This window comes from Charadrius vociferus, unplaced genomic scaffold (genome assembly GCF_000708025.1).
Source record: "Charadrius vociferus isolate BGI_N301 unplaced genomic scaffold, ASM70802v2 scaffold287, whole genome shotgun sequence".
Classification (NCBI taxonomy): domain Eukaryota; kingdom Metazoa; phylum Chordata; class Aves; order Charadriiformes; family Charadriidae; genus Charadrius; species Charadrius vociferus.
In genome coordinates this window covers 3,401,821-3,426,480 of record NW_009649568.1, presented here as the reverse complement: position 1 = coordinate 3,426,480, position 24,660 = coordinate 3,401,821, and the positions used below count along the sequence as shown (strand labels likewise).

Sequence of the window (24,660 nt, the reverse complement as noted above, 5' to 3'; positions counted from 1 at the left end):
TCATACTAACCATTCAACCTTGATTTATTTTTATTTCTATCTAATCTGTTTGTGGTTCTTCATGCATATTTCTGTCTTTAGATTCCTAACTAAATCTATATTCCAAATGCAAAGATTTTGGCTTTCATAAAAGTACAGAAAAAACTTAATATACATTTATTTTATGCATGACAAGTATTTTAATTAAAACCTGACCTGTTTTTCTTAAAAGATGCCAGTGGTACATAAAGGCCAAAATGAAATCTGAAGAGAAAAGAAGGGCTCATTTGCAAAATGGAGATTGTAAGTAATTCAACACTGTGTTATATAATATCTATATCATGTTTTAAATCAAGAATGTTCGTTGTTTTCTGTACAGCTTTTACCCATGATGTTTTAATCTGGCCATTTGAAGAGTTCCTTATTTTCTGCACTATCAAGGGTGTTCTATTTATTTGTATGTCCTCTTGGACAATTTCACTGAATTCACTCTAGTTAATAAGGTTTTTTGGTATTCTATTAATAATATTTGTCAGTTTTTCAGGTATATTTCTTTGAATTCTCAACTGGTCTGGACCGTATTGAATTTCTGCCTCAAAATTCCACTCTTGGTGACTATGTGCCTTATCTGTATCCAGTTCTCTTTGGCTTTAGGGGTCTACACTTCCAGGCACCCAAAAAATAGAAAGTGGAATCAGTTGCCTTCCCTCATGCTCCTGCTCACTGTGAGATAAAATCCTGGCAATCTCTCATGGGCAGAATATTAGTTTATTTATTTTAGTTTAGCTACTTTAAATTACTAGACTCACTGTTTTATGTTAAAGTAGCTTTTTAAAGTTTTTATTTATTCAAAGGGTGTTAAATTTTGTTATTTTTTAGTCATTTTTTATAACATCCCTGGAAATATTATGATCAAGACAGAAGCTAAGTCACCATAAGTAAAATCTTTTTTTCAGGTGACACCACTATATCCAGCCAAGTGGCTCTTTCTGTCAAGGAAAAGGGCACATTTCCACATAAAGAATACTTCCTAGGAAGATTTGTTTGTCATTTGTTTAAAAACATGTTCGGAAGGGAAAGAAGACAAAAACCTTTCTGCTGGAGAGTTCGATATATGCCTCTGCGACCGTGACTGAATTTGAGAAAAGCCTCACTCAGTGTCTTTCAGGCCAGGGTAAATGATGACTGTATTTCATGTTGACACAAAGCTTCATCTCAGAGGCTTCTCATTCATTTGCAGTTATCTCAGCATCAGACTTGAGGGGACAAGTCTCTACTCATGTATGTGCTCCACAGAACCAAGGATAAAGAGGAATTACTGTGATTTACCCAAGCAGCTAAGACTGTATTGCCAACAATACTCCCTCCTTTACACTGAGCACTCAGTGCCTCCATAAGAAGTACCTCCTTCATGATAGCAACAATCTTTATCTGACTGCTGACCCTATAGATTTGGTATCCAGCATCTCAATTTGAAACAATATGTGGGGCTGCGCAGTCTCTGCTGAGATCAGTATAGGGATGACCTCTCCTAGACTAGCTGAAGCTGTTTAAAAAAAAGCTCTGCTGCAAAACCTGCACTGGTTAGCATTGCCTGTTCCTGTTCCCAGATTTGTCATGTCTAGTCTACACTTTACATCCTGTGCTTCTGCTGTGTGCAGAAGAAAACCATCTCCTGTTCATCCTTCCTCTCTCCCTTGAGAGCTCGGTGTGAGCCAGAGGAAGATTTCTGGAAATAAACTCTTTGAAGGGCATTAGAAAGGGGTCCGGGTTCGTGCTGATAACATGACATCCCATGATGTCGGGCGTCCTCCCCATTTCTGTCTGGTGCGTGCACTTTATCAGCGGTGGTCCAAATGGCTCTTGCACACTACTTACATGAGTGCAGCTGGACTTCATTATCCTGAACATGCACTTAGGCTTATCAGATAATGAGCTGGTTTAGAGTCAGCTACCAAGTGATAAGAGGAAGAAGGCTGAGAAGTACTTAATTCTTTTAGAAGAGATTCTCTGGACCCAGCTGCAGTACACTCCTGATAAGTTGATGTATTATCTACATCAACTTCTGTTAATTAATTGAAAGTTTTCAAGAACTTAATCACCACCTGGCAGCAGCCTAAAAAAATTCCCACCTAGATAGTCCAAGAGGAACAACGTAAGTTCTTGGACATGCCACACTTAAGAACACAAGATATATTAGCCATGCCAGAAAATGATGGCTTGTTGGAGCCTGCCAAAGCAATCTGGCACCAACCCACTCTTGCCATGGCCATCTCTAAGGAACCAGACAGAAATTATCAAAGCCTTATAAATGCATTTGGATATTTTTGTTCTTGTCTTGCACATGGCTCTCTGGTTGTTCAAGCTGATCAGAAGAGAACAAAGCAGCACAGTCCTCCAGGACTCATCCTCAGAGAAAAGGATCTCAAAGATTGGACCTGTTTGGCAAAAGAAATGTTCAGCCATCCACCCGAAAATGAAAGGAGTGAATTAGAAAGCACTGTTTTCAAAGTAAAGGACAGATTGCCTAAATTGCCCAAGGAGCAGCAAAGGGGAATATAAACCGCTTTGGCAGTCTTCAGGATCTGCTTTTCCCCATATCTTTGAGCCCTCACTTGGTGTCTCTGTAGACACCCTTTCAAGTGACCAGCGCAGAGCTCATATTTTCTCTTGTGACTTGCTGCATTTTCCAGATTTACCAGCTGTACTTGAAGCATTCCTTAAGGAAGTGAGCTAAGTGCAGAGAGTCCAAGGAGCCTCTTCAGACTAAAATACTAAATAGCATTTGGAAAGGAAATGCTTACAAAAAAAAAAAAAAAAAACAAAAAAAAAAAGGCATTTTATCTTACCCAAAATAGCATTTTCCTTAAAACTTAGCTAGGGCTGTTATTTTTTCCTAAGGAGAAGTTTCCGAAAACTTTATCATCCTCTTAATTTTCCTGCCTGAAATGCAATATCTCAGGAGATGCTTGTGTTCATCTGAGACAGAAACAAAACAGCATAAGAGTTTGACAATATCTTCTCAGTTGAATACCAAAGACTGAGTTTTCTGAAGGCCTGTGACTTTTTGTTCCTGGGGGACAGGATAAACTCTGGGATCTGTGTAGCTAGCAAACATAACAATAACTAGAGGTATAAATAACATTCAGAGAACCTAATACCCGTATTTCCTCTGTTCTTTACACTAACACTGTTGATCAGTTATCATTGAAAGCTGAAAGGATATTTGATGTAACTGCACTGCAGCAATCCTGAAGAAGTATCCGTGCTTTCAGTCACCCAGAACATCTCAGGAGATTCAACCAGGGTCCAGCAGGACCTTGCTCACAGTTTGAATGCTTTTGCTTGTGTTGCGTTGGCAGAGGCTTACCCTCTGTCTATGGAGTTGTAACACCCAGCTCTTTAATGTCTCAGAAGCCTCATTTTAAAAAGCCACTTGAAGGATAAGAGAAAAGGCTTAAGTCTGTGCCCAGTCAGACTTTGAAGGCCCTGGTGCTGCCGGCAAATGAGGACAACTCGTGCATTCTACAGTTGGTTTCTGTGAAGCATTAGTAATTTTGGGTCATTATCCTCTTCTGTTGGGTTCTGGAACTTTAAATGTGGAAGATTTAATATATTATTTCCAATCGTTTCAATTGTCTAGTCAACAACAACCAAAAAAAAACAAAAAAAGAAAAAGAGAAAACCATATTGTTACAGTGCGTTAATGTCAAAGAATGCTTGATTCCTAGTATTGTCTCTTTTTTTGCAGTACGTTTCCCAGGAGTCAAAACATATATTGATCCAGACACATATGAAGACCCATCTCTTGCTGTCCATGAATTTGCAAAGGAGATAGATCCTTCAAGAATTCGTATTGAGAGAGTTATTGGGGCAGGTAAAAGTACACCCGCTTTAAAAAATGTCTATACATGGATAGGCTGCTTTTCTCAAGTCATTATGATAATGCAAGTGGTCAAGTATAGTACAAAATGTGGGCATATTTCTCTGATAGCACCAGTTCATTCTCACCATTTCAAATATAGTTATATTCAAATAAGGAGTTCTTGAGGGGCAGATTCTCCAAAATGATAGGTTTATCCTAAACCTTTTTAAAGTCTTTATCAATTTTTTGGGTAGTTGGGTAGGGGTTTTTTTGGTTGGCGGGTTTTAGGGTGTTTTTTTTGCTTTGTTCCAAATGTACTCAAAACACTGTGTCACTCAGCATTTGCCATAGTTAGTGTCACATGTTCTCTGTCACTGAGGGGGAGATTAGATCAGAATCTCTTTCTGAGGGGAGATAAGACCAGAATATAGAAGAATGAGCAAAAAATATTCTCAAATAGAAAATAGGACAAGTACAGCGGGGAAAAGTAGAGGCTAAATTGGGGCAGGCAATCCTGTAGCTGTGTGGAGAAGGATCATTGGCAGAGAGGGGAAAGAGGAAGCTCTGATGAGAAGGTGTAGACAGCATAAAAAGCGATGTAGAGCTGGGAAGCAGGATGAATGGGGAAAATAGCTGCAGGTTCTCCTCTTACATCCCTGCTTGTCTTTGTCCAAGTGTGTGGTGGGAAAAGAGAGGAATTGCATCTGAACAATTGGTTTAGACCCTGTTCTCATCTATAGGGTGTTTACCTTCAGTTGAGAAAATCTCACTGGGGATGTAGGCCATTTCACAGCTGTTAGAAAATGAGTTTCAGAAGCTTATTGATCCTGTATGTATATTGGCCTTTTTTTCTAAGGGGGGATAACATGTCCCTTGTGTTTTCAGGGATCTTACCCTTTGCTAATGTGCTATGTTTATAGGCATGCCTATTTTATGCATTAAGTGTTTTCCCCTTGTCTTAGCTTTTTGTTTAATTGTCAGGTTTTGCCTCTCAGGAAAGTACTGTGCAAGTGTACCCATGCATTCACTTTTGGAAAGCCTTTCTAGGGACAAAGGATGATGGCTGCTGTCTAGAGTTCACTAGAGGTCCTGCTGGCAGCTCAATGGTAACAGAAAACACACCTCTGTGGTTAACACAACAAAAGTGAAATACTTGAAAAATCAGTGTCTTGTAAAACCATTTCTTGTAACTTGTGTTCTGACTCTCTAGGGCAGATAACATTTCATTATTGACCACGTCCCGAGATTGTTTGCTCTCTGTTTTATCCAGTTGTAGTTTACTGAGGACTTAGAGAAACATGCCTAGAAAAGGGTCTTACAAAGTTACCTAACTAGTGGATCTCAATGCATGGCTTGTGACCAACATGTCATTCAGAAGGCCCACCAACATTTCTCACAGTTATAACAAATTAAAACAAAAAAATAGACTGACAAGGAGAGTCTGAAATTCCTGTGGTACATTACATCCTCTGTGTTGTTACCCAAAGACTGTCAATGGCTGGGGAGCATTAATCATTTCTCAGCCCCACCAGAAAGGGAAGGTGGGAGAGGTAAAGAGTCTGTGTCAGAAATTTTGATGAGCATAGGAACACAATCCTGAGTTCTAATTACAGCTCTGAAATTTCATTTCCTCCTGTGAAAGACATTAATGCTATGCCTGTCTTCGGTTTACACAATATGGATATTTCTCTGTGTCCTTAAGATATTAAGAGTGACTGAATTCTGTAAATCGCTGTCTTAAAGGTACCTATAATACTAACTACACAGATGTTTTGGATTCACCTCACTGCAATTTTATTTCAGTAGCAATAGTTAGTATGTTCCATACTCCAATGCCCATCTTTGAGCTATCCATTCTGGGCTTTCTTTAGCAAAACTGTTTTATTACTTACTAAGTAAATGCCAACACACAAATGCACTTTTTTACCTTATTTACTTTCTCTAATCTTAATGCCATCAAGAAAACAAATAAAATAACGGACAGTACAACAGACTGCAAAAATCAGAGTTACATCTTGTGGAAGCGGGTCAGGGGAAAAAAAAAAAAAATTAATTTGCTCGTAGTGAGCCCTCCAAAGTACTCATGCTAGCAAGTGTTGTCAGGAAAATTCCTAGCAGAAGACATAATGCACTGTGATTCTTCTTTTTTATTGTTGTTTCATATATCTTAGTCACTCAAGAAAGGAGAGGTATTTTTCAGTTGAGATCCCTTATTTAATGATACGTTAGTACACTGATAGCAGGGGCTATCCAGTGTTGCTAAAAAGCATTTTATGCACTAGAAAATGTCATGCAAATAATATAACAGAAATAAAACCTGGGATGTTAACAAACAGGGGAGAGGAAAGTATCAACCTCAAAGTAAGAGAGAAAATTCTGTTTCACACTGCAGTCCGTACCGCTAGAGTACTTTAGAGTTTACCTAATTGGTTAAGCTAGATAATATGTAGCTGGCACTGTGCACCATTGGAATTATGAGCTTGAGAGAGCCCCCAGAGGGCTGACTTCTGCAGAAAACATTCTATCTGATTTCTTCTTATTTTTTCCTTTTCTTCAGACATACTGTAGATATTGATGTCTTAGATTATAAAGCATATTGAACTACGTTAAGTGCTGGCATAAATGCTGATTTCAAAGGAGTTGAATACGACAGACAAGGACTGAGCTTATTGATTTTAGTTCAGATGAAAATTGTGTCCTTATTCTCAACTTAATTTATTTATGAAAATTCTTTACTCAGCTTCCCTCTCCCTTTTCTTGTATGTGTGGGAGTGAATTTTTGCCTGCTTTGACATATTTTATTTTTATATTTTTTTATCTTCAAAAATTACTTGGGTAATCTGCCATCTTCAAAGATATTTGCCTAGCAGGACTTGTAAACTGGTTGCAGTGAGATTTAAACCCATTTCAATGCAGGCAAGAGACAGGTTAAATACCATGCCTGAGGCATAGACAGCACAAATTCTCACAGAATTCTTCAATAGCTGCTAGGGGACATAACAGATCATTATAATTCACAGCAGTCCTAAAGCTTTCTTTATGTCTTCTTTCTAATTCTGTATTACATTTGGCAAATGGGTATAAAATGGATTTCTTATCATAGAATTACTTTTAAAACGTGTTTATAATTTTCACCTAAGTGAAATAAAAAATTAAAATCTGTTACAAAATGAAGCATTAAAATCTTTTAAGAAGTGAATTAATAAATGCATTTCTTAAATTTGTTTGCTTGAACATTTTCTTTTGAGCAATGATCGTCATTTTGAATTTCTGTATCTTTAATTTTTCGAAACAAAAATTATTTCTGTTCAAGAACTAAGTTTCCATTTTGAAAATGTCAAAGTGCAACATTGCAAATATTTGAAAACATTTCTGCTGAAGAAATTTTTGAAACTGATCTTTTCCTGAAAGCAGTTTCAAATTGCTTTTTCAATTGAAAAAGTCCCATCCAAAAGTTCTTACAATTTACTAGTTGCAGTACAGATGGCTTTCACACTCAAGGCAAGTATTTTTTTGAACTTCTTTTTTCAGCTTGCCTAACTCTGTGTCCAAGTTATTTTTTGAAGTATTTAGTAATTATAATCTTGGATGATGTGAGTTGGAAACATATATTATATTTTTTGCTGCTGAGTAATCTATTGCAACTATCTGAGGATGATACCATCAAATCAGAAATAGTATTTTCTACTAGAGCTGATTATCTCATTTCTGATTACAGCATCATTAGAAGTTAAAATGTCCTAACTGCTCCACTTACCTCAGATATACATACACTATAGACTTGAAAAACAAAGGCTTCGTACTTATTATTTTTCTCTTATGTTTCAGTCTCTGCTTAGAAGTGAAAAATCTAATAGTCCCTGAGTGTATTTACCTACTTATCCTTGGTTGTACAGGTACATCTGAATGCTGCACATGACACTGGGATTTCTCTGCAATCATTTATTAACCATATTATACAGACAATTTGTTCTGTTCCTTTGGTGCCAAGTACTAATAACAAAAGGGTAGTACTATGCGATGTAAAAAAAGTGTCTAAAATAGTTGCTTACACACCGACTGCTCCGCATAATGACGTTTGCTCATCAGATATTAAAAACAGATTCAGAGAAGGTGGCAACAAATGGTCGAATTTCTTCAAGCATTAACAGCAGATTGGAAAATAGCCTTTAGTAGTTACAAAGCTCAAGATGACACTTGGCCTGCAACAATCAAAGACATCATAACCACAATGAAAAGAGAACATCTATATATTCAGTTGTAGATTTAATAAACATTCCTTTTGCAAGTTCATATCGTTAGGCTGATAATAGTAAATGCAAAGCAGCAGCAAGAAAGGATGCTGAGCTTACAAGGTTACTTTGAGAAAAAATTAATTAGTGCAATCTCTTGTCAACATCCTTTTTCAAGTGCTTCTAGTGGACATTTACTGTATTCAGCCACTATATTCTATGGAGCCGGTTTGTTGAAACTTTGATCTCAGCTCTCCCAGTCTTCCCCTCTGGCATTCTTTTGGTGTTCCAGTACATCTGCAAACTGTCGGAATTACTATCCTTCCTTCTGGTTCTTTGGTGAAAATAAATACAAACTTTGCAAAGTCTTTTCTAAATTATTCATGCTTTGCTTACTCCATGTGTAGACACAAGAGATCTGCATTAAAGTAACAGTATCTGCACATAAATCCAGATTCAAGATGGATATACAGTTAGGTTACTTTGCCTGAGTGGCTTTCCATCATCTCCTGCCTTACAAATGCTTCATCTGAGAAAAAAAAAAATACTGTTTTGTAGACCTTTTGATTGAATGAAAGATTATCCAGATTAATAGCTGTTAATGGTCTCTTTTGTTAGTCTTCAAATAACTTCTGCTGATATCTTGGTTCAAACTGGAGGGTAAAAGCAGTAGGGGAAATAGTTCACAACCAAAATGGAAGCTGCAGTTTAGTCAAATATTCATAATAGCAAGCAGATTACAATACCAAAGGCAAAACAGAACCTAGTTATAAGTGCTTAGCTTATGTTTCTCATGGTAATGTCAGCCAAATAAACGGGTAATAATGAAGTTCACATTCTGGCAACAGTTACTGTTTAAATGGTGAAATTTATTAGTCCATTCATTTTTATTTTATCCACTGCTTATGACAAAGTTTTCCTATTCTTTAATTTGATATTGTATATTCTTGTATTCAAAACTCTTGGCTGAGGTTTTTTTGTCACTAGTATTAAATATTCTGTGATATCTCCCATTGGTTCATTACAAAGACCACTGGGTGCCTTTTTGCCAGTTCCCACAGTTTGCCATCTATTAGTTGCTGTAGATTTTCTTCAGATGGTCCCTTTCAGCCACTCTTCATATTGACCCTGCTGCACCTACTGACATGTTATCGTATTGTTTGACTTTGTCCTGTCCATGACACTTTTTTCTGCCCCATCACTTCTTGCTCTTTGGTTCAAGCCTTCAGCACCTCTTCATGGAAGGAGGTACTTTGTCAAGTCTGTCTTAAAAGTTACAATTATCCTCTTATTTTCTTTGTTAAAATGTTGAAACTCAAGAGGCCAACTCTTAATTTCTTCACAGAGAGTACACTATATTCTTTTTATAATCTAAATCTTCTGCCAGTTCTCCCACAGGTCTAACGACTAAATCTGGGGAAAATGAGGTGAGCTGTATTTGGTGCTGTGACCTTTGAGATCTATCAACAGCAACTGTCTGTGTTGCAAGACATTTGTTTTGATCTCATGTAGTAATACCAGACTGCATATCAGACTTTGAAGTGACTGACTATTCCCGTTTCTTTTTAAATAACACATATGCTATGACTGAATGACAAAAGAAATGCATGGTTTGCACAGGGTAAGTTTCTAGCCTGCTCAATTAGCTTCTTTCTTGTATAACATACAGTAAGATGTGTGGGGTTCATATCATTAAATCAGGGATTATTTGCACTTCATTAAAACTGAAAAGACAATGAACTCTATTTTTCTCCAGTTATCACCAGCTTTTTCCCCGGAGCAAGGAATGATGTCGACTTCATTGACATCTGGCTCTTAGCATCTACTTATTACACATGCAGTCATGAACCTTTACTGCTGCAGGGTCAACATTTGTCTTGTTTATCTTCAAACTTGAGCAATGAGACTTAGATTCTTTGATTTTAAAAAACCCTGTTGTTGAATACATTCCCCTTTGACTTTAATAACATTCAAAATTCTTTATCTGAACAAAAGTGTAGAAAAAGTACTCTGGCACAAAATACTGTCAAATTCTTTCTCAGTGTAAATAGTTCAATGCTTTAAATTATATCATTGATCTATATCTAGTCTAACCCAGAACCAGAAGTTATTACACGTACCTTAGGTTTCTAAATGGAGCAACTGTCTGTTCTGGGAGCTGATAGTCACTTACTGTCTGTTTGACATCACGCCACCAAAAAATTGCTGTTAGTCTTTATGTTCACCAGTTTATCAATCCCAATATCCAAGAGGAGTGAAATTTCCTTCTACCTGTACAAATCATGCACCCAGAAAGCAGAAAAGAAACAGGTCAGGGAGAAGACACAATGTTCCTTCCCCTGCTTTGGATGTTGTACGGGTAATAAATCTTGGGATTGTAAGTCCTTCACTTGTCTCTTTCAGTTTAATTCATTTCAAAACACTTGATGAACAACCCTTTACAGTCCCTGAGGCATGAATGCCATTATTTCTGAAATTCTGAAGTTGTAGTACTCTTGTATAATCTTATAATAGCAAAACAATTTATGCTATACCCTATGCTTTCCAAATTATTCTCAAAAATGAGATCGTGCAGTTCTGCAGATTTATTGATCATGAAATCTCTTTAAAAATCTGGATATTAAGGCTCTAGTATTTTTGCTTTTCACTGTTTCACCAAGAGAAAGAAATTGAAAATTTTCCTTGTTTTAGGCATTGAAGTTTGAAAAGACAGCAAGATGCAGTAAGGTTTAGAGATGCACTTTAGAGGTGCGTTCTAGCACTGCTGGATGTATCACAGAATAGAAGATTGATATACCGTGTCTCCTTCAAAACATTCAGGTTTCATTACTTTGTTTTAGGTAGTACTTTAGAAGTCCAAATTAGCTACTACTTTTTCAGCGGCAGTAGTTAGGCAAACAAACTTTTAAGGAGAGCCTTCTAAGAGCTAAAGGGGCAAAATCATACAGGAAAATCCCTACCCAACTTCGCCTTTTGTCAAAAGATTCACAGAGCATTAGTCTGATGACATATATTTTCACATATACACACACATCTTCAGGGAAGCACATGCTTTGATTTATTTTTAAAAATTAGGTAGAAATAAAACAAATGTGGGGTGGGGGGTTTTTTTCATAGAAAGACAACCTAGGATGCTTGGCTTTTGTTAGCTGTTTAAGAAGCGGCTAATTTATTCAGAGGTTATGTTCAGCATCTGTACTCTTGCACTTGATGATGTCTCTGTTTTGAAGTGAAAGACAAGCAATGAAATTGTTTTTTTAATCCCTCCACTCTTCCTGGATCTTATTTGCTAATAAAACTTTGTTTTATTTTAGTGGAAGCGACAGAACCTAATAAAATAAAAGCTGTATGACAATATCCATTCTAATCCTATAACATCAGGGAGTTATAATTTTCTGAAGTGAAGCTTCTGTCTTTAAGGCCTCTGTCTTCTAAATTCGCTTCATATCTGAGGACACAACGTTACAGATAGAGCTCTCTTATTTTGTTTTCTTTTGTTCTGTCCTTAAAGTTTAAGGAAAACTAATTCAGACAGTACTCAATGGAGGGGGTAACAAATTATTTCTTCATGTTAAATATGTGTCTGTTTATGACTCGGTTTTTGTTTTTCAGCAGTTCTAAATCCAAAGTGACTGGGGTAGAGAATGTAGTTCTGCTGTGGAAGTGCCTGCACTGAGAAGTGCTTTGAAATATTTTTTTAACATTGTTTTTCATTTACCCATTGAAAACTGACCTGCAGGCATCCAGAGTATGTTTGTTTGGTAGGGGCTTTAAATAACTTCTGAGTGGCTTCAAGATCAAAGGAAAGTTGTGATTTCCATACAAACTTCATTAGTAAATGTGTAAAGGAATGCGAGGAGACATGCATTCTTCAAAGGCCCTTACATGCCCAGGAAAACATCAGGTGAAGTCAGCTTTGAGATTCCTCTCGTTATGCAGCTCAGTCCTGATTTGCTGAAACTGTTGGCCTTTGGCTGTCTGAACAGTGAAATATGTAATTAATTTCAAGTAGGTATGTAAGTCCATTTAAATAAATCACGTGCAAGTGCTTTTCTGAGGTGTAATAGCATTAAGTACATTTTAAATGCTTTCTGCAATTGGAGGATAGTCAGGTATTCTGATATTCTCACGGCATTTCTTTTGATATAGGTCTTAGTGCATGACACCCCTATAGATAGATATTGCTATAAGCAGATTTTTAGATAGATATTTTGTCATCATTAGAATTAAAATCTAAGTGTCATTGTATTCCTTCCTCATAACATGCTCAGTTGTATCTTGTATATTGACATCAAAGTTCAGTCTCAAATTGTCAGGAAGGCAGATGGTTTGGCTGTTTAAGTGAAAGTGTTTAAGTGAAAGTTCAAGTCCTCATGATCTCGTGGTGTGGCACAAAGGAAAGGTAATTATTTGTTGTAAAATAATGCTGAATATTTTGCTTTTCTGGGATGTGATGAAACTTGGGAACTTCTCCTGGGTTTGTGTAAGTCTCTTGAATATTTTTGCATTCATGTTTCACTGACAACTAGAAATAATTGAAATATTAAAAAAGACAACTTTTAAGACAGCTAGTGAAGGTTATTTTGAAAGAAAAGGTGTTTAAGTTCAGCAATACAAACTGTACTGTAGTTCTTTAGGCACTGTGAATTATCTAACAAGTAATGTATCTATTTAAGGTGAGTTTGGAGAAGTATGCAGTGGACGTCTGAAGACACCAGGAAAAAGAGAGATACCTGTTGCAATTAAAACTCTAAAGGGCGGCTATGTGGACAGGCAAAGAAGAGATTTCCTGAGAGAGGCTAGTATCATGGGACAATTTGATCACCCAAATATAATTCGCCTTGAAGGAGTTGTTACAAAAAGTAAGTTACTATTAATAGCTTTTTGTTGTTTTTCCCATTTTATGTCATTTAGTATCAAAATTAAGCATTACTTGCACATTCAATATGGATTGCAATTCTCAGAAATTACCCAAATCGTAAAGTGCAGCAGGAACAACAGAGTTTAGGACCATAATAGGAAATTCATAGCCTATATGTTTTCAATTAGAAATGTTTTATTTTTCTTTTTTAATAAAAATTCTTCTCATTCAAATAAAGCCTTTACAGGGTCTTATGAAGTAGCACTGTAGAGTATGCTTATAGGCAAGTGGAATACACCCACTCTTTATTTGGTTCTGTTTTACTGGTTTTGGTACTAGAAGAGATCAATTTCCTATTTTAAAGAAATAAAATGTAAACTCTTTCAAACTTATTGTACACTTGCAAATGATTCACTAAAAATCCAGAATAATCTATGAAATGTCTTACTCTTTATTCTTATTGCAGCTGCCAAGAAATAACCCTTGCCTCTGAAATCTAGCATTGGCAAAAAATCTAGTGGGGTTACAGGCTTTACTGAAATGCTAAAATGTCTAGTTATCATTTAAGTATTAAGTAAAAGTCTTATTAACATGAATGTGATTTCTTTAATGCCAACTTTTTGCAGTAATGAATTAAAAAACTCATAAGGTATGCTCTTCTCAAAATTAATGTTGCCTCAACCTAAGCCATGTTTGCTGATTTGCAGTACTTATACCTTTCTTTTAAAGATCAAGTGTTGTGTGTATATGTGTTTTATAAAACAATGATGTCGTCTTTCTGTCACAGTAACTAGAATAAATATGTTATGAATATTTCCTGGTGTCAACTTGTTACAATATCAAAAACTATGTTTGGAAAACACAACGTACTATAACAAAGAGGAAATTATATCTCCTGAAGCCGTGTCATTGGAGTGGATTTCAATAGGTGTACAGGATGACCTTGTTCAAATCTGTTTCTCTGTGGTTCTAAATTAAGATGAAAAGGATCTTTTTTTTTTTTTTTTTCTAAACACAGTATTGCAAGGATAAATTCATTATTTTTTAGGAATGTTTGGTTACTAGACTAACAGAATGCATTACGTTGCAAACTTCTGGAAAGATATGGCTTAGTCTCCTCCACTGCTCTCCCATCAGTAAGTGTTCTGCTGACAACAAACAGGAACGCAAGTTAATACTGGCTGAGCAGCATTGGAGATCTTTGTCAAGAGATTTAAATAGGTAGGATCTTAATTGAATTTAGCTTCTAACTTCATAATGAGCAGTATAGCAGCAATTAAATTCCACCAGTCTTCACCAACATGGGTAGTTTATGAACCAGTATCACAGGTGTGACTAGGATCCATGTGGTGGATCTAGTAGTGTATGTCTCATTTCCGAAAAAGACTAGTGGCTGTGATTTATGAACATTGTTTAAATCCAGTTAGATGGTGCACGTAGAGTACAGCATAATGTACTTGGCAATGGCATGATTGTTTAATTTTTGCCACATTTATAAATTTTCTTTCTGTAATGTCTCATCATCATTCTAGAGAGAAATAAAGATTGCATTAAGAAAACAGAAACAAACAGATAAATCAGTGCTCCAACATTAGAATATTTGTTCCTGTTCTACAGGAAAAGTGATTATAGACAACGTTAAGTCAAGAAGTCACCATTAGCAGTTCTGCTTTTCTCTAAGGAGTCAACAAACTTTATTATTGTTTTTGGAATGTTTGCTTAGAGGTAATATAAAAATAGTAGGTGTTACTGTTGTAGTCACACTGTCCTATAAAAATATGTATCTCACTCAGATATAAAATAAGTAGGGAATATTTAAGAGAAAATATTTTTGGGTCAGGCAGGTTTGAAAAAGAATAAAGCAAGTATACAGCAATAGTTATAGAATGAAAAAAATACATGAGTTTTCAACAAATTTCACCCTAAGGCATGGAAAGTGCAAGTTATATAAACTGTAAAGGACAAAGTTGTACAGTACTGCTCTGCTGCAGGGAAGAAGCTATGCTTCTCTTTTGGCAGTTTATCTTTAGGATGTTGCCTTGCAACATCCCTGGAGGTGTTCAAGGCCAGGTCAGATGGGGCTTTGAGCAACCTGGTCTAGTGGGACGCATCCCTGCCCATGGCAGGGGGGTTGGAACTAGATGATCTTTAAGGTCCCTTCCAACCTAAACCATTCTATGATTCTATGATTTATACTACCCCATCTGTGGTATTTAGAGAATAACACGGCTTCAGCTGGGAGCAGAATAGTTACCCTACATTTCACTAAATCCTAAATCTAGGATTGTACAAGCCAACACGGGGCAGAAACTTCCTATAACTAAAAGGTGTGCTGTAAAAGTGAGAGAGAACCTTATCCTAGTCAAATTATTTATGTAATGATAGGATGATTAAAAGGTGTTTTGTGTTAAAACTTAGATTAATAACAGCAGAAAATATTTATCTGATGTGCATTACAGTTCCGCTAACCTATAAAGGCAGATCGGATGCAGTAAATTTGATTAATAGATGTGTAATGCTGTTCTTAGCACATGCTTTCCTCTTTGTAACCATTAGTCATTAACTTCTAGCAGCTGCTGATATATATTGCATCAGTTTGTAAGCAGTACCTTCCATTACAGTGTCATTGGCTATTGAACAAAGAAGAAAAAGGATTTGATTGTAATAACCAGAAGTGCTCTACCAAGTCAATAGCTATTGACTGGGGCAATAACAAATTTGTCTGTTCATTACAAATGAGAGCTTTTATCTGATGCTACCAGCTAAGCTGATGTTAACTTTTAAATGATACTGTGTTCAAAATTGCTATGGAATATGTACTGAACAGGATGAAAAAATGCTAAACTAAGCCTGCTCAGAAGTAGGTCTGAAACAGAGTTTTAATGCCCTTTTCTGCTTGCTTCATTTCTCATTTGTCCTGACTGCGATCCGTAATTGCAGAGAGCAGTAGGCAGAACAGTTGCTGTACACAAGCTTTCTGTTAGCAAAGAGTTCATTTCAAGGGCAATTTGCTGGGCCAAGGCAAATACACCATAGCACAGAATCTGGATCCAATAGTTCACTTATATGGCTAATCAGAAGTCACAAGGGAAACTATTCCTCTTTGGTTTGTTTTAGCAACACCATTCCTTGCATGGTTTGCCACAAAAGGCTGCTTATTGCCTTGCAAATTGATGAGAGATGCTTAGGTACTTCATAAAAACATCCACGTTTCCCTTTCAAGTCATATTAGCACTGCGATAATTTCGGGAGCTCTTCTTGGGTGTGTCAGGGCAAGCTCAGCCAAGTTGTGTGTCGTTGTCCAAGCTGCTGCTGCTACTTCATAAACAGGTATAAGAGAAATAAAACTTCTTTCTCCAGCGCCAACATATGTAACCAACGTTGAGATCTGGGCTATACAGAAGTAAGATGTGTCTTCCGCTTCTACATTATGTTGAAGTCTGTGTTGCAGACTTTCCATGAGAAGTCATTAAAGTAAACTAGCCTTGCAGCAGACACCTGCCAACATAACTATATCTACAAGACATGAAAAAATGGTCTCTGACTATAGTAACTGTACTGGAGGAAATCATTGGTGTTACACTAGCCAAACTAGAATATATACTTAGTTTAGCTTGATCGTATCTTATACAATAGCTTAAAGCATAGCATTGTCAGTACTGTGTAATATTGTGTCAATACAAAATATCAGTACATGCAAGGGCTTTATGGTAGTCATAATCTTAGTTTGTTCCTCTCCCCTCCAGACTTTATCCCAAATAACTTTTAATTGTTAAAATTAATTTCTGAGGAATTGTTTCCATTTCTGAACTTTGACTATGGGAGGATTTGCACCTGTCACATTTACAAGAGGAATATTTTTAAGACATTTGTTTTCTTTAACAACATTCTGTGTATTCTTATTCTCCAGAAGAATTTTCAAATTAATCCCTTCACAAAGGAGGACGAATGAAGACAGCACCTAGCTTTTTGGTTCTGTGTAAGCTCACATCCCCATAACATCAAGTCTGGGATTGGAATGACATCTCCAACTCCCTTATTGTCTCCACACTGTTTAGCTTTAGTGACTTTTGAATTGTGAATGCTGTCTCAGTTCTGAAACCTTTAGCCACTCATCTGCCAGATTAAATTCAAAGCTTTAGTCACTGAGTTTCTTTTTAAATTATTGTATATAACCTGCTCAGTGCAAGAGTCCTGAGGTCACTGTACCTTGCCTTGTCCATGAGGAAGGCAAAGCAGCATCGTGATCCTCTTTCACTACAATTCACACTATGTAGCTCTTCATATCTGACCCATTTCTCATTTATCAAAAATGCAGGAGATAACAATGAATTTTTATTTTTTTTTTCAGTCAAGACATTGTGTTCTAGGACTTTGAGCCCTTAGTGTAACAAATCTAATGTTGCCCTTTTCTCCAACCTGTTAATAGGTTGAGACTTCTAAATGGAGTTCAGAATTCATTTTGGAAGGTGACATATTTTGCGGTACATGTGGTTATTATACACAGCATTGTATACTTGGCTGTTATGCAAAAAGATTGAGGAAATTTTGTGGCAGTATTCGTAACATTCTTACCTTGGTCATGGATGGTGAAATTGTACTCCCAAGCAATGTGATTGTGCAAAGTTTAAATGTTGACCTTTTAAGAATTAAGTTGTGACTATTTGAAGTAGGCTACACCATGATAGCTTACAAAATATGATTATGATTATATACCGAAAAAAGGTGGCCTACATTACAGTATTTATCACTGATTTCTGAAAAGTGAAACCTTCAGGACCTGTAGAAACCGTATGATGTTAATAAATTCCATGTTAGCGTCATAGTATTGTTTATAACCTAGGGTGTAACCAATTTCAAATCTTGACCTTTACTTCTGTCAGTAATCTCAGTACATCACTGACGACATCACTGGCTTCTCCACGCACAGATGTACTTGTTGGAGGCCAAAATGGCTTCAGACCCACCCCTTGACCCCACCGCTTGCACTGACAGGCACCTACACCTGCCTTATGCAACACAGATACACAGCAGGGTATGAAGACATTATTCACCCCTGAGTATCTTCCGTTCTGCTTATAGACAATCCACTGGGCCACAGGGTGGTGACGAGACTATATGTGTGTCATATTAGCCAGTGGGCATTAGGCATAAAGCTGAATTTGTCTGATGAAGCATATTTTAGCTGTGCACATAATGATACAAAAACCAGCAGAATTTTAGTTGTGTTATGAATTGTTCAGTAAGTGGAACTGTAAATTTAAATTTTGCTCACTGCCTGTGTTTTCCTTTGTATCCTGTTTCATCAATAAATATCACAACGTTCATTGTGTTGTGAATTCAGTGTTGCTGTGGCCACAAAAACCACAACCACCACCTGCACTGTTAGCCAAATTTACTAGATCAATTTATTAAAATATTATCCGAAATAAAGAGTTTAAAGTTAGAGCTGTGGACATGACTGCTGTAACACAGACAAAACTAAGTGCCTATAACCTTCTTGCAAAATAGGTTACCCTTCATGAACTGGTATTCGAAGAACGTAATTAATGTTGATAGTACTAAGTTATTTTTACACATGCACAGATGCATGTGGATATTTCAAATAATCTATACAAAATACCATGCATTCTATTTGTTGAAAGTTGCTGGCAAAAATTAAGAATACACAGTACTTGATTCTCCTGAATGACACATACTTAAAAGAAGTTAGCTTTTAAACCTCTGGAAAAATTAATTTTTTCTTTCATTCATTATATTCTGAGAATTTTTTTGCAAAAAATAAAGGGCCATTATGTTTTCCTGCAGTTCAAATCAGTCACATTTCTGTGTCCTTTTCTGTTTTACAGCTAGCAAGCTATACATCTTAACTGTCAATTCTGCTGTAATAACTTTCACAGGACAATAAGCAATGAAGGAAAACATATTGTCAAACAGTCAAACAGCTATCATCTTGTTAGCAGCAGGTTAATTGGACCATGATACAGTATCTAACAACTAAACTTCTATAATTCTACTTTTATAGATCACGTCCGAGAAACAGGATTTCACTTTCTTCAGGATCCTTTGCCTTCAGATGTCTGTATTCAGACATGTAGGACCTGACTTTCAGAGATATTTAGAGGTGTTGATGTGAGATATGGTTCTAGCAGAAAAATAGGTGACAACAGTCATTCCTACCAACCACCATAAAAGAAGGTCCTGTAGATAAGAAATGGCCAGATTATTTTTTTTTTCTTTTCAAGGAAAGGCATGATCATATATTTGCATAATTAGCATCATTATGAACTGAAAGTGATTGCATTTCCATGTATCTTGTGAATAAAGTATTAAATTTCGTCCTCTGCCGTGAAAGTAGAGAAGAGTATGGTACAATAAGTTAAAAGGCAAGATAGTTATAGAGTGTAGGTGATATTTGAAGGGCTGGGGCTTTTTTTAAAAAACTGTAACCAGAAGATTCAATGAATAACAGGTGGAGACAAGATAGCGCTCTGCTGGCAGGTTTGCTGCAACAACATGGCTGATCTGTTGCCTGTGTAGGAAAACCATATAAGCAATAAGGAGAACAATTATAAAAGATAATTGCAATTGCAATTGACAGTTAAAGGAGGAAGGGGGTTAAAAAGTGTATACAGAGCAATCAATAATCCTGATTCACAAGCTGTGTTTGGTTGATTTATTTTGATAACTGATTCATTTGTTATTCTTTATAGAGGCAATAACATGCTAGTAAATACACGTGATTGACTATTGGTAAAGTCCTGTTGCAACTTTGGTGTTGCTAAATCTTTACTGAGAAGTGAGGTGCTCTCGCTGAAATTAATACCAAGACATGCTGAGTTTGAGAATAATTAATAATGATAGCCAAGTGAGGTTCTGCTGTATTCTAGAGCCTAGAAAAGTCAGATTATATCAGAAGCATTTTTTGGTAAGCTTCAACCTAATTGTTAAATATTACAGTATGCTCAAAATTGAAGCAGGGTTGTGTCCTTTTAAAAAGCAAATCAAATAAACTTTGTCCTGTTTTTCAATATTAAATCATTCTCTTGTAATTCACAAAATATACAGCATTGGGCTGCGAAGGACACTGAGAGGTCATTTTGTCCATCTTCTTGCCTCAAGGCAGAACTAATTATATCTAAACTAGTCTGAATAGATGGTTGCCTATCCTATTCTCAGAAACCTCTCCTGGTGAAGATTCCACAGCCTCCCTGGGCAATCTGTTGAGTGTTTAACTATCCTCATACTTAAACCTTCCTAGTGTTAAATTGAACTATTTTTTTTACTGCACCTTAAGGCCATTAACTCTTTTCCTGTCTATGGTAGAACAGTTTGTGCCTTTCCTCTTTGCAGCAATATTTTACATTTGTAGACCATTATAATGTCTTTATTGTCTTCAGTAAATCACCCAGGTTCTGTCAAGTCTTCCTTCATGGTATATGTTTGCTAGACCTTTGGTCGTTCTTAATGCTTTCCTTTGGACTCTTTCCAGTCGATTCATATATTTTTTAAAGTTTGGCTTTCAAAAGTGGATACAGTGGATGCTGAGTGTTATCTTCCACTAGCAAGCAGGAAATAATTATTTTAAATGTAAACTGTGTTGCTCATCTTTAAATGTGTGTGGTTTTCAATAGCAACCATTGTTGGGTTTTATTTTGATTTAATATCACCCATAGATCCTCCTGTGTGAAACAGCTGGCTGTCCAGTCTTTCCTCCAGGAAATATTTGTGTGGTTGTTTACTGCCATCTCCATTGACCTGCTTTGTCTTCCAGAATTTTGTTCTGTGTTTTCTCACACCTTTCCGTAGCATGCCAAATCGTTTTGCCTTCTGAACCTATTCTCCATGAGCTCCTTCCATTTTGCTGTCTTTCTCAGATTTAGAAACACACTCTTAGTTCCAGCATCACAGCTATTAAGGAGAAAACAGCAGCAAAAGCCTTGGACCATACTGTTTGTAGCTTTCCAGGTTGACCGTGAACCCCTGAGGACAGTTTCCCAGCTGTTATTACCCTGGCTGTTTCATCAGAACAGGACACAATACTGCATCCTCTTGACCGTGACTGATCTGGGATATGCGTATATGGCATTATTGTGACTCTTCTATCTGTAAGACTGGTTTGTCACAGGCAGAAATTAGGCTGGCGTGGTATTTGCTCTTGAGAAATGTATGCAGGTTGTTACTTACCACACTGTCATCTTCTAAGTATTTGTAAATGTTTTCATTATTTTTCTGGTTCTGAGAAATGAAGTTAATCTGACTGAGTCCTCTTTCCTTTTTAAGGTATTGTGTTATGGTAAACTTCCTGAGGCATAACTTGATCAAGTAAAATTGAAACTGGTGTAAGTGTGGATACTTGCAACTCTTGTCTGTCTTTTGCTATTATAAAAACATAGGCAGATCAACAGTAAAGGAATGAGCTGGAAATCAAATTGTCATGCAAAAGTTGTTTCTGTGTTCTGTTTCATCTCTTCAGCTGATTTCATATACAGACTATAGACAGGATTTTGTTATATGCCTCAGGGTTCATCATGACTGTCATGTGCAGGCATATCCCTCCACCTGTACAGCCCAGTATCTTACTTGTGAAATAACTACACAGTACCAGGAGCGGCATATTGCAATTTTGGGGAGATGCAGCTTAGTTAAATGCCAGAGGACATTACTTAATTCAGGTGTTATACCATGTCTGGTTGATTAGGAAACCAGAAAAGCCAAAACACTTCAAAAAATCATACACCTACATTCATTGCAATAGCTGATTAAATTTAACCTGGAAAACCTCTTCTGTCTTAACAAATTCAGTTTTGCAAGTTCAGCCAACACCTTTGAATGATGATATAAATTTCTCACACATGTAGATTTCTTTGAAAGTTCCATAATGGAGCTGTTGAGTATGAGGTTGCAAACCATGTAAAATCAGGAATGAACAGTAAGAATCTCAGAAAATGAAATGGGTAATGTGTTTGAATTGCCAAGAGAGAATAAATAGACTAAGAGGTAAGATCAGAGAGAATATCGATGGAACTGGAAAATAGGAAAGCAATGAATCATTGTATAGGCACAAGGAATTTAGTAGTTGTTCACTTGGGGCATGTTAGCTATGAAGTGTGGAAGACAAGGCAACTGAATTAGTACAGACAACAATAATAAAAAACAAAATTTAAAGAATGTCTTGTTTCTTCACTGCCAAGAGAAATTAATTTTATTGAATTTGGCCATGATATAGAAACACTGATGGGCAGTTTCCTGACCCAGAGCAGCCTAAGAATTAAAACTTTAACCACATTCTTGTGGAGAAATTTCTAGTGTATATAGCACATATCTGCCAAACTTCAAATCACAAGAGTGATTATATCATCTGAAAGTAGGAAATGAAAATCCTTAACTACACCTAATCAGCAAAACTATGATACTCTAGCCTGGGGAAATGTGAGCAAAGTACCAAGCAAAAAGAGTGAAATCACAGAATACAATTTAGAATACAAGCTAGTGTGGATAATGATGTAAAAAAGTCAGGACTGACGTCTCATTGCCTCAGACTATATTTGCTTACTACCTTTCTTTCTTTTGTGCTGCCATTAATCTCTTAGTTTCCATTTGTAGTTCTTGTACTACCAGTCACGTAAGGAATGAAAGGCTGATGATAAAGCTACTGTAGGCTGCACTGACGTACAATAAGACCTTGTACCAGAAAGACTGTCACAGTTAGGGGACATATCTATATTTTGATGGATTGCAGTTTGTTCTTGATGATAAGCTAATAGATGTGTCTTACCTTATAAGATAGAAGCCTTACCATACCAGGTTTTACCATCATGTTGTTTCATGAAGTTTGAGTTAGGATGTTATGCTAAGACTGCACTTTTAGGGGAGAAATCTAAATTAGATACCAAAATAATAGAGATAATTCAGTGTTTCTGTCCCATGGTGGGTGTTTGGACGAGATCCATGTCTGATACCAAGGAACACAGCTGCTCCTTGAGGTGACAAGGTGAAAGATGGGAGACATAATCATGGTGACTGTTAAGTCCCCATTCTTACTTTTCTAAGAGAAACAGCTGCCATTCTCACTGGCTTAACTAAACTCAAACTTACATGAGTGTATCAAATAATATATCTGTGGTGCTTTCAATTTGATACGTTATTTGCAGCATATTATCTTAACATTGTCTAAACATTGCTTGTGGGTGAAGAGTTCTTGTTCCGCCTCACAGTTTTGTTTGCATTTTTCTGGTTCTTTGGATAAGCCTACTGCCTTACATGTATGAAAGAATTATTGTGGGGACTTACAAGTTCATTTATGAAGTGTTTGGAAAGGCAGGAGGCAGAGTGCTATTGAAGCCATAACCAATGGAACAAAATAATTTAATAATGCTGGAATCTTATTACAGAAGAGTTGTCAAATGTAGTGAATATGATAAATAATATTAATCTTCTCTAGTCCAATGGATTTTAGGTATCTTAAGGATGAAGGTACGTATGTCAGTACTTCTGCAAACTTCAGAAAATGTTTAAGTCTCATTAAAGTAAACAGGTACAAGATAGCAACTAGATTTTTTTGGTAAGTTGAGATCATAGAATCATAGAATGTTTTGGGTTGGAAGGGACCATTAAACGTCCTGCAAGAAGCAGGTGCATCTTCAACTAGATCAGGTTGCTCAGAACCCCGTCCAACCTGACCTTGAATGTTTCCAGGGATGGGGCATCTACCACCTCTCTGGGCAACCTGGTCCAGTGTTTCACCACCCTCATTGTAAAAAAAGTCTTCCTTCTGTGTAGTATAAATCTACCTCCCTTTAGTTTAAAGCCATTACCCCTATTCCTATCACAACAGGCCCTACTGAAAAGCCTGTCTCCATCTTTCTTACAAGGCCCCTGTAAGTACTGGAAGGCCACAATAAGGTCTCCTCAGAGCCTTCTCTTCTCCAGGCTGAACAGCCCCAACTCTCTCAGCCTGTTCTCAGAGATCCCTCTGATTATCTTTGTGGCCCTTCTATGGACCCACTTCCATAGGTCCATGTCTTTCCTGTACTGAGGACTGCAGAGCTGGATGTAGTACTCCAGGGGGGTCTCACCAGAGCAGAGAAGAGGGGGAGAATCACCTCCCTTGACCTGTTGGCCACACTTCTTTTGAGATCCTTAAATAGCTTTTTTAAACTGATCTAAATGTCTGTGTCACTACTGAAAATAGAGCACAGTTATCTATGCTTTCTAATATGGGATATACTGACAATCTTTATGGACCAATAGTATTGGTGTTAGCACTTTCAATGACGTTATGCTGCCAGGTTCTGGTTACCAGCTGTCTGAGCTAAAGCCTTCACAGAAGAAACAAGAGAATGTGTTGTAGAAACGTACCCTAATTCACCCAATATGCCAAGTTAAATAGATCAGCTTGTATGCTTGAACATAGATTGACTGATTAATGTTTGAGTCATTAAAACTGTTCCAGAAAGGCTGTGTCCCTTCTCTGGAAATTTTACATTAATTTGCAAGTATGTGAATAAGGAATGAAATAATAAGTTTTTCTTATTCTATGTTGCTTAGGTCTACCAGTTCACTTTGCCAAATTTGTGATGAAACAGAACATGTAAGACCAACATCAGTAATTAGTTGAAGGGGGAATGCCAGCAATGGGGTACAGGTTAATACACAAGGACAAGTTATCGTCCTTAGATTTACCTGAACTGGAGTAAGAAAGAGCCTTGTTATCAATCTTT

The 24,660-nt window shown here is 36.8% G+C and overlaps 1 protein-coding gene across 1 annotated transcript in view; it reads left to right on the top strand.

The window, feature by feature from the left end:
• Window positions 1-24,660, top strand: part of EPHA6 (EPH receptor A6) — a gene marked incomplete at its 5' end in the record, with an annotated part of 384,562 nt that overhangs the window by 260,671 nt on the left and 99,231 nt on the right. Inside the window, 3 exons of the mRNA XM_009890121.1 lie at window positions 212-282; window positions 3,731-3,856; window positions 12,753-12,938. Of these exons, the coding sequence (XP_009888423.1) occupies window positions 212-282; window positions 3,731-3,856; window positions 12,753-12,938 (383 nt within the window). The remainder of the gene's footprint in view (window positions 1-211; window positions 283-3,730; window positions 3,857-12,752; window positions 12,939-24,660) is intronic.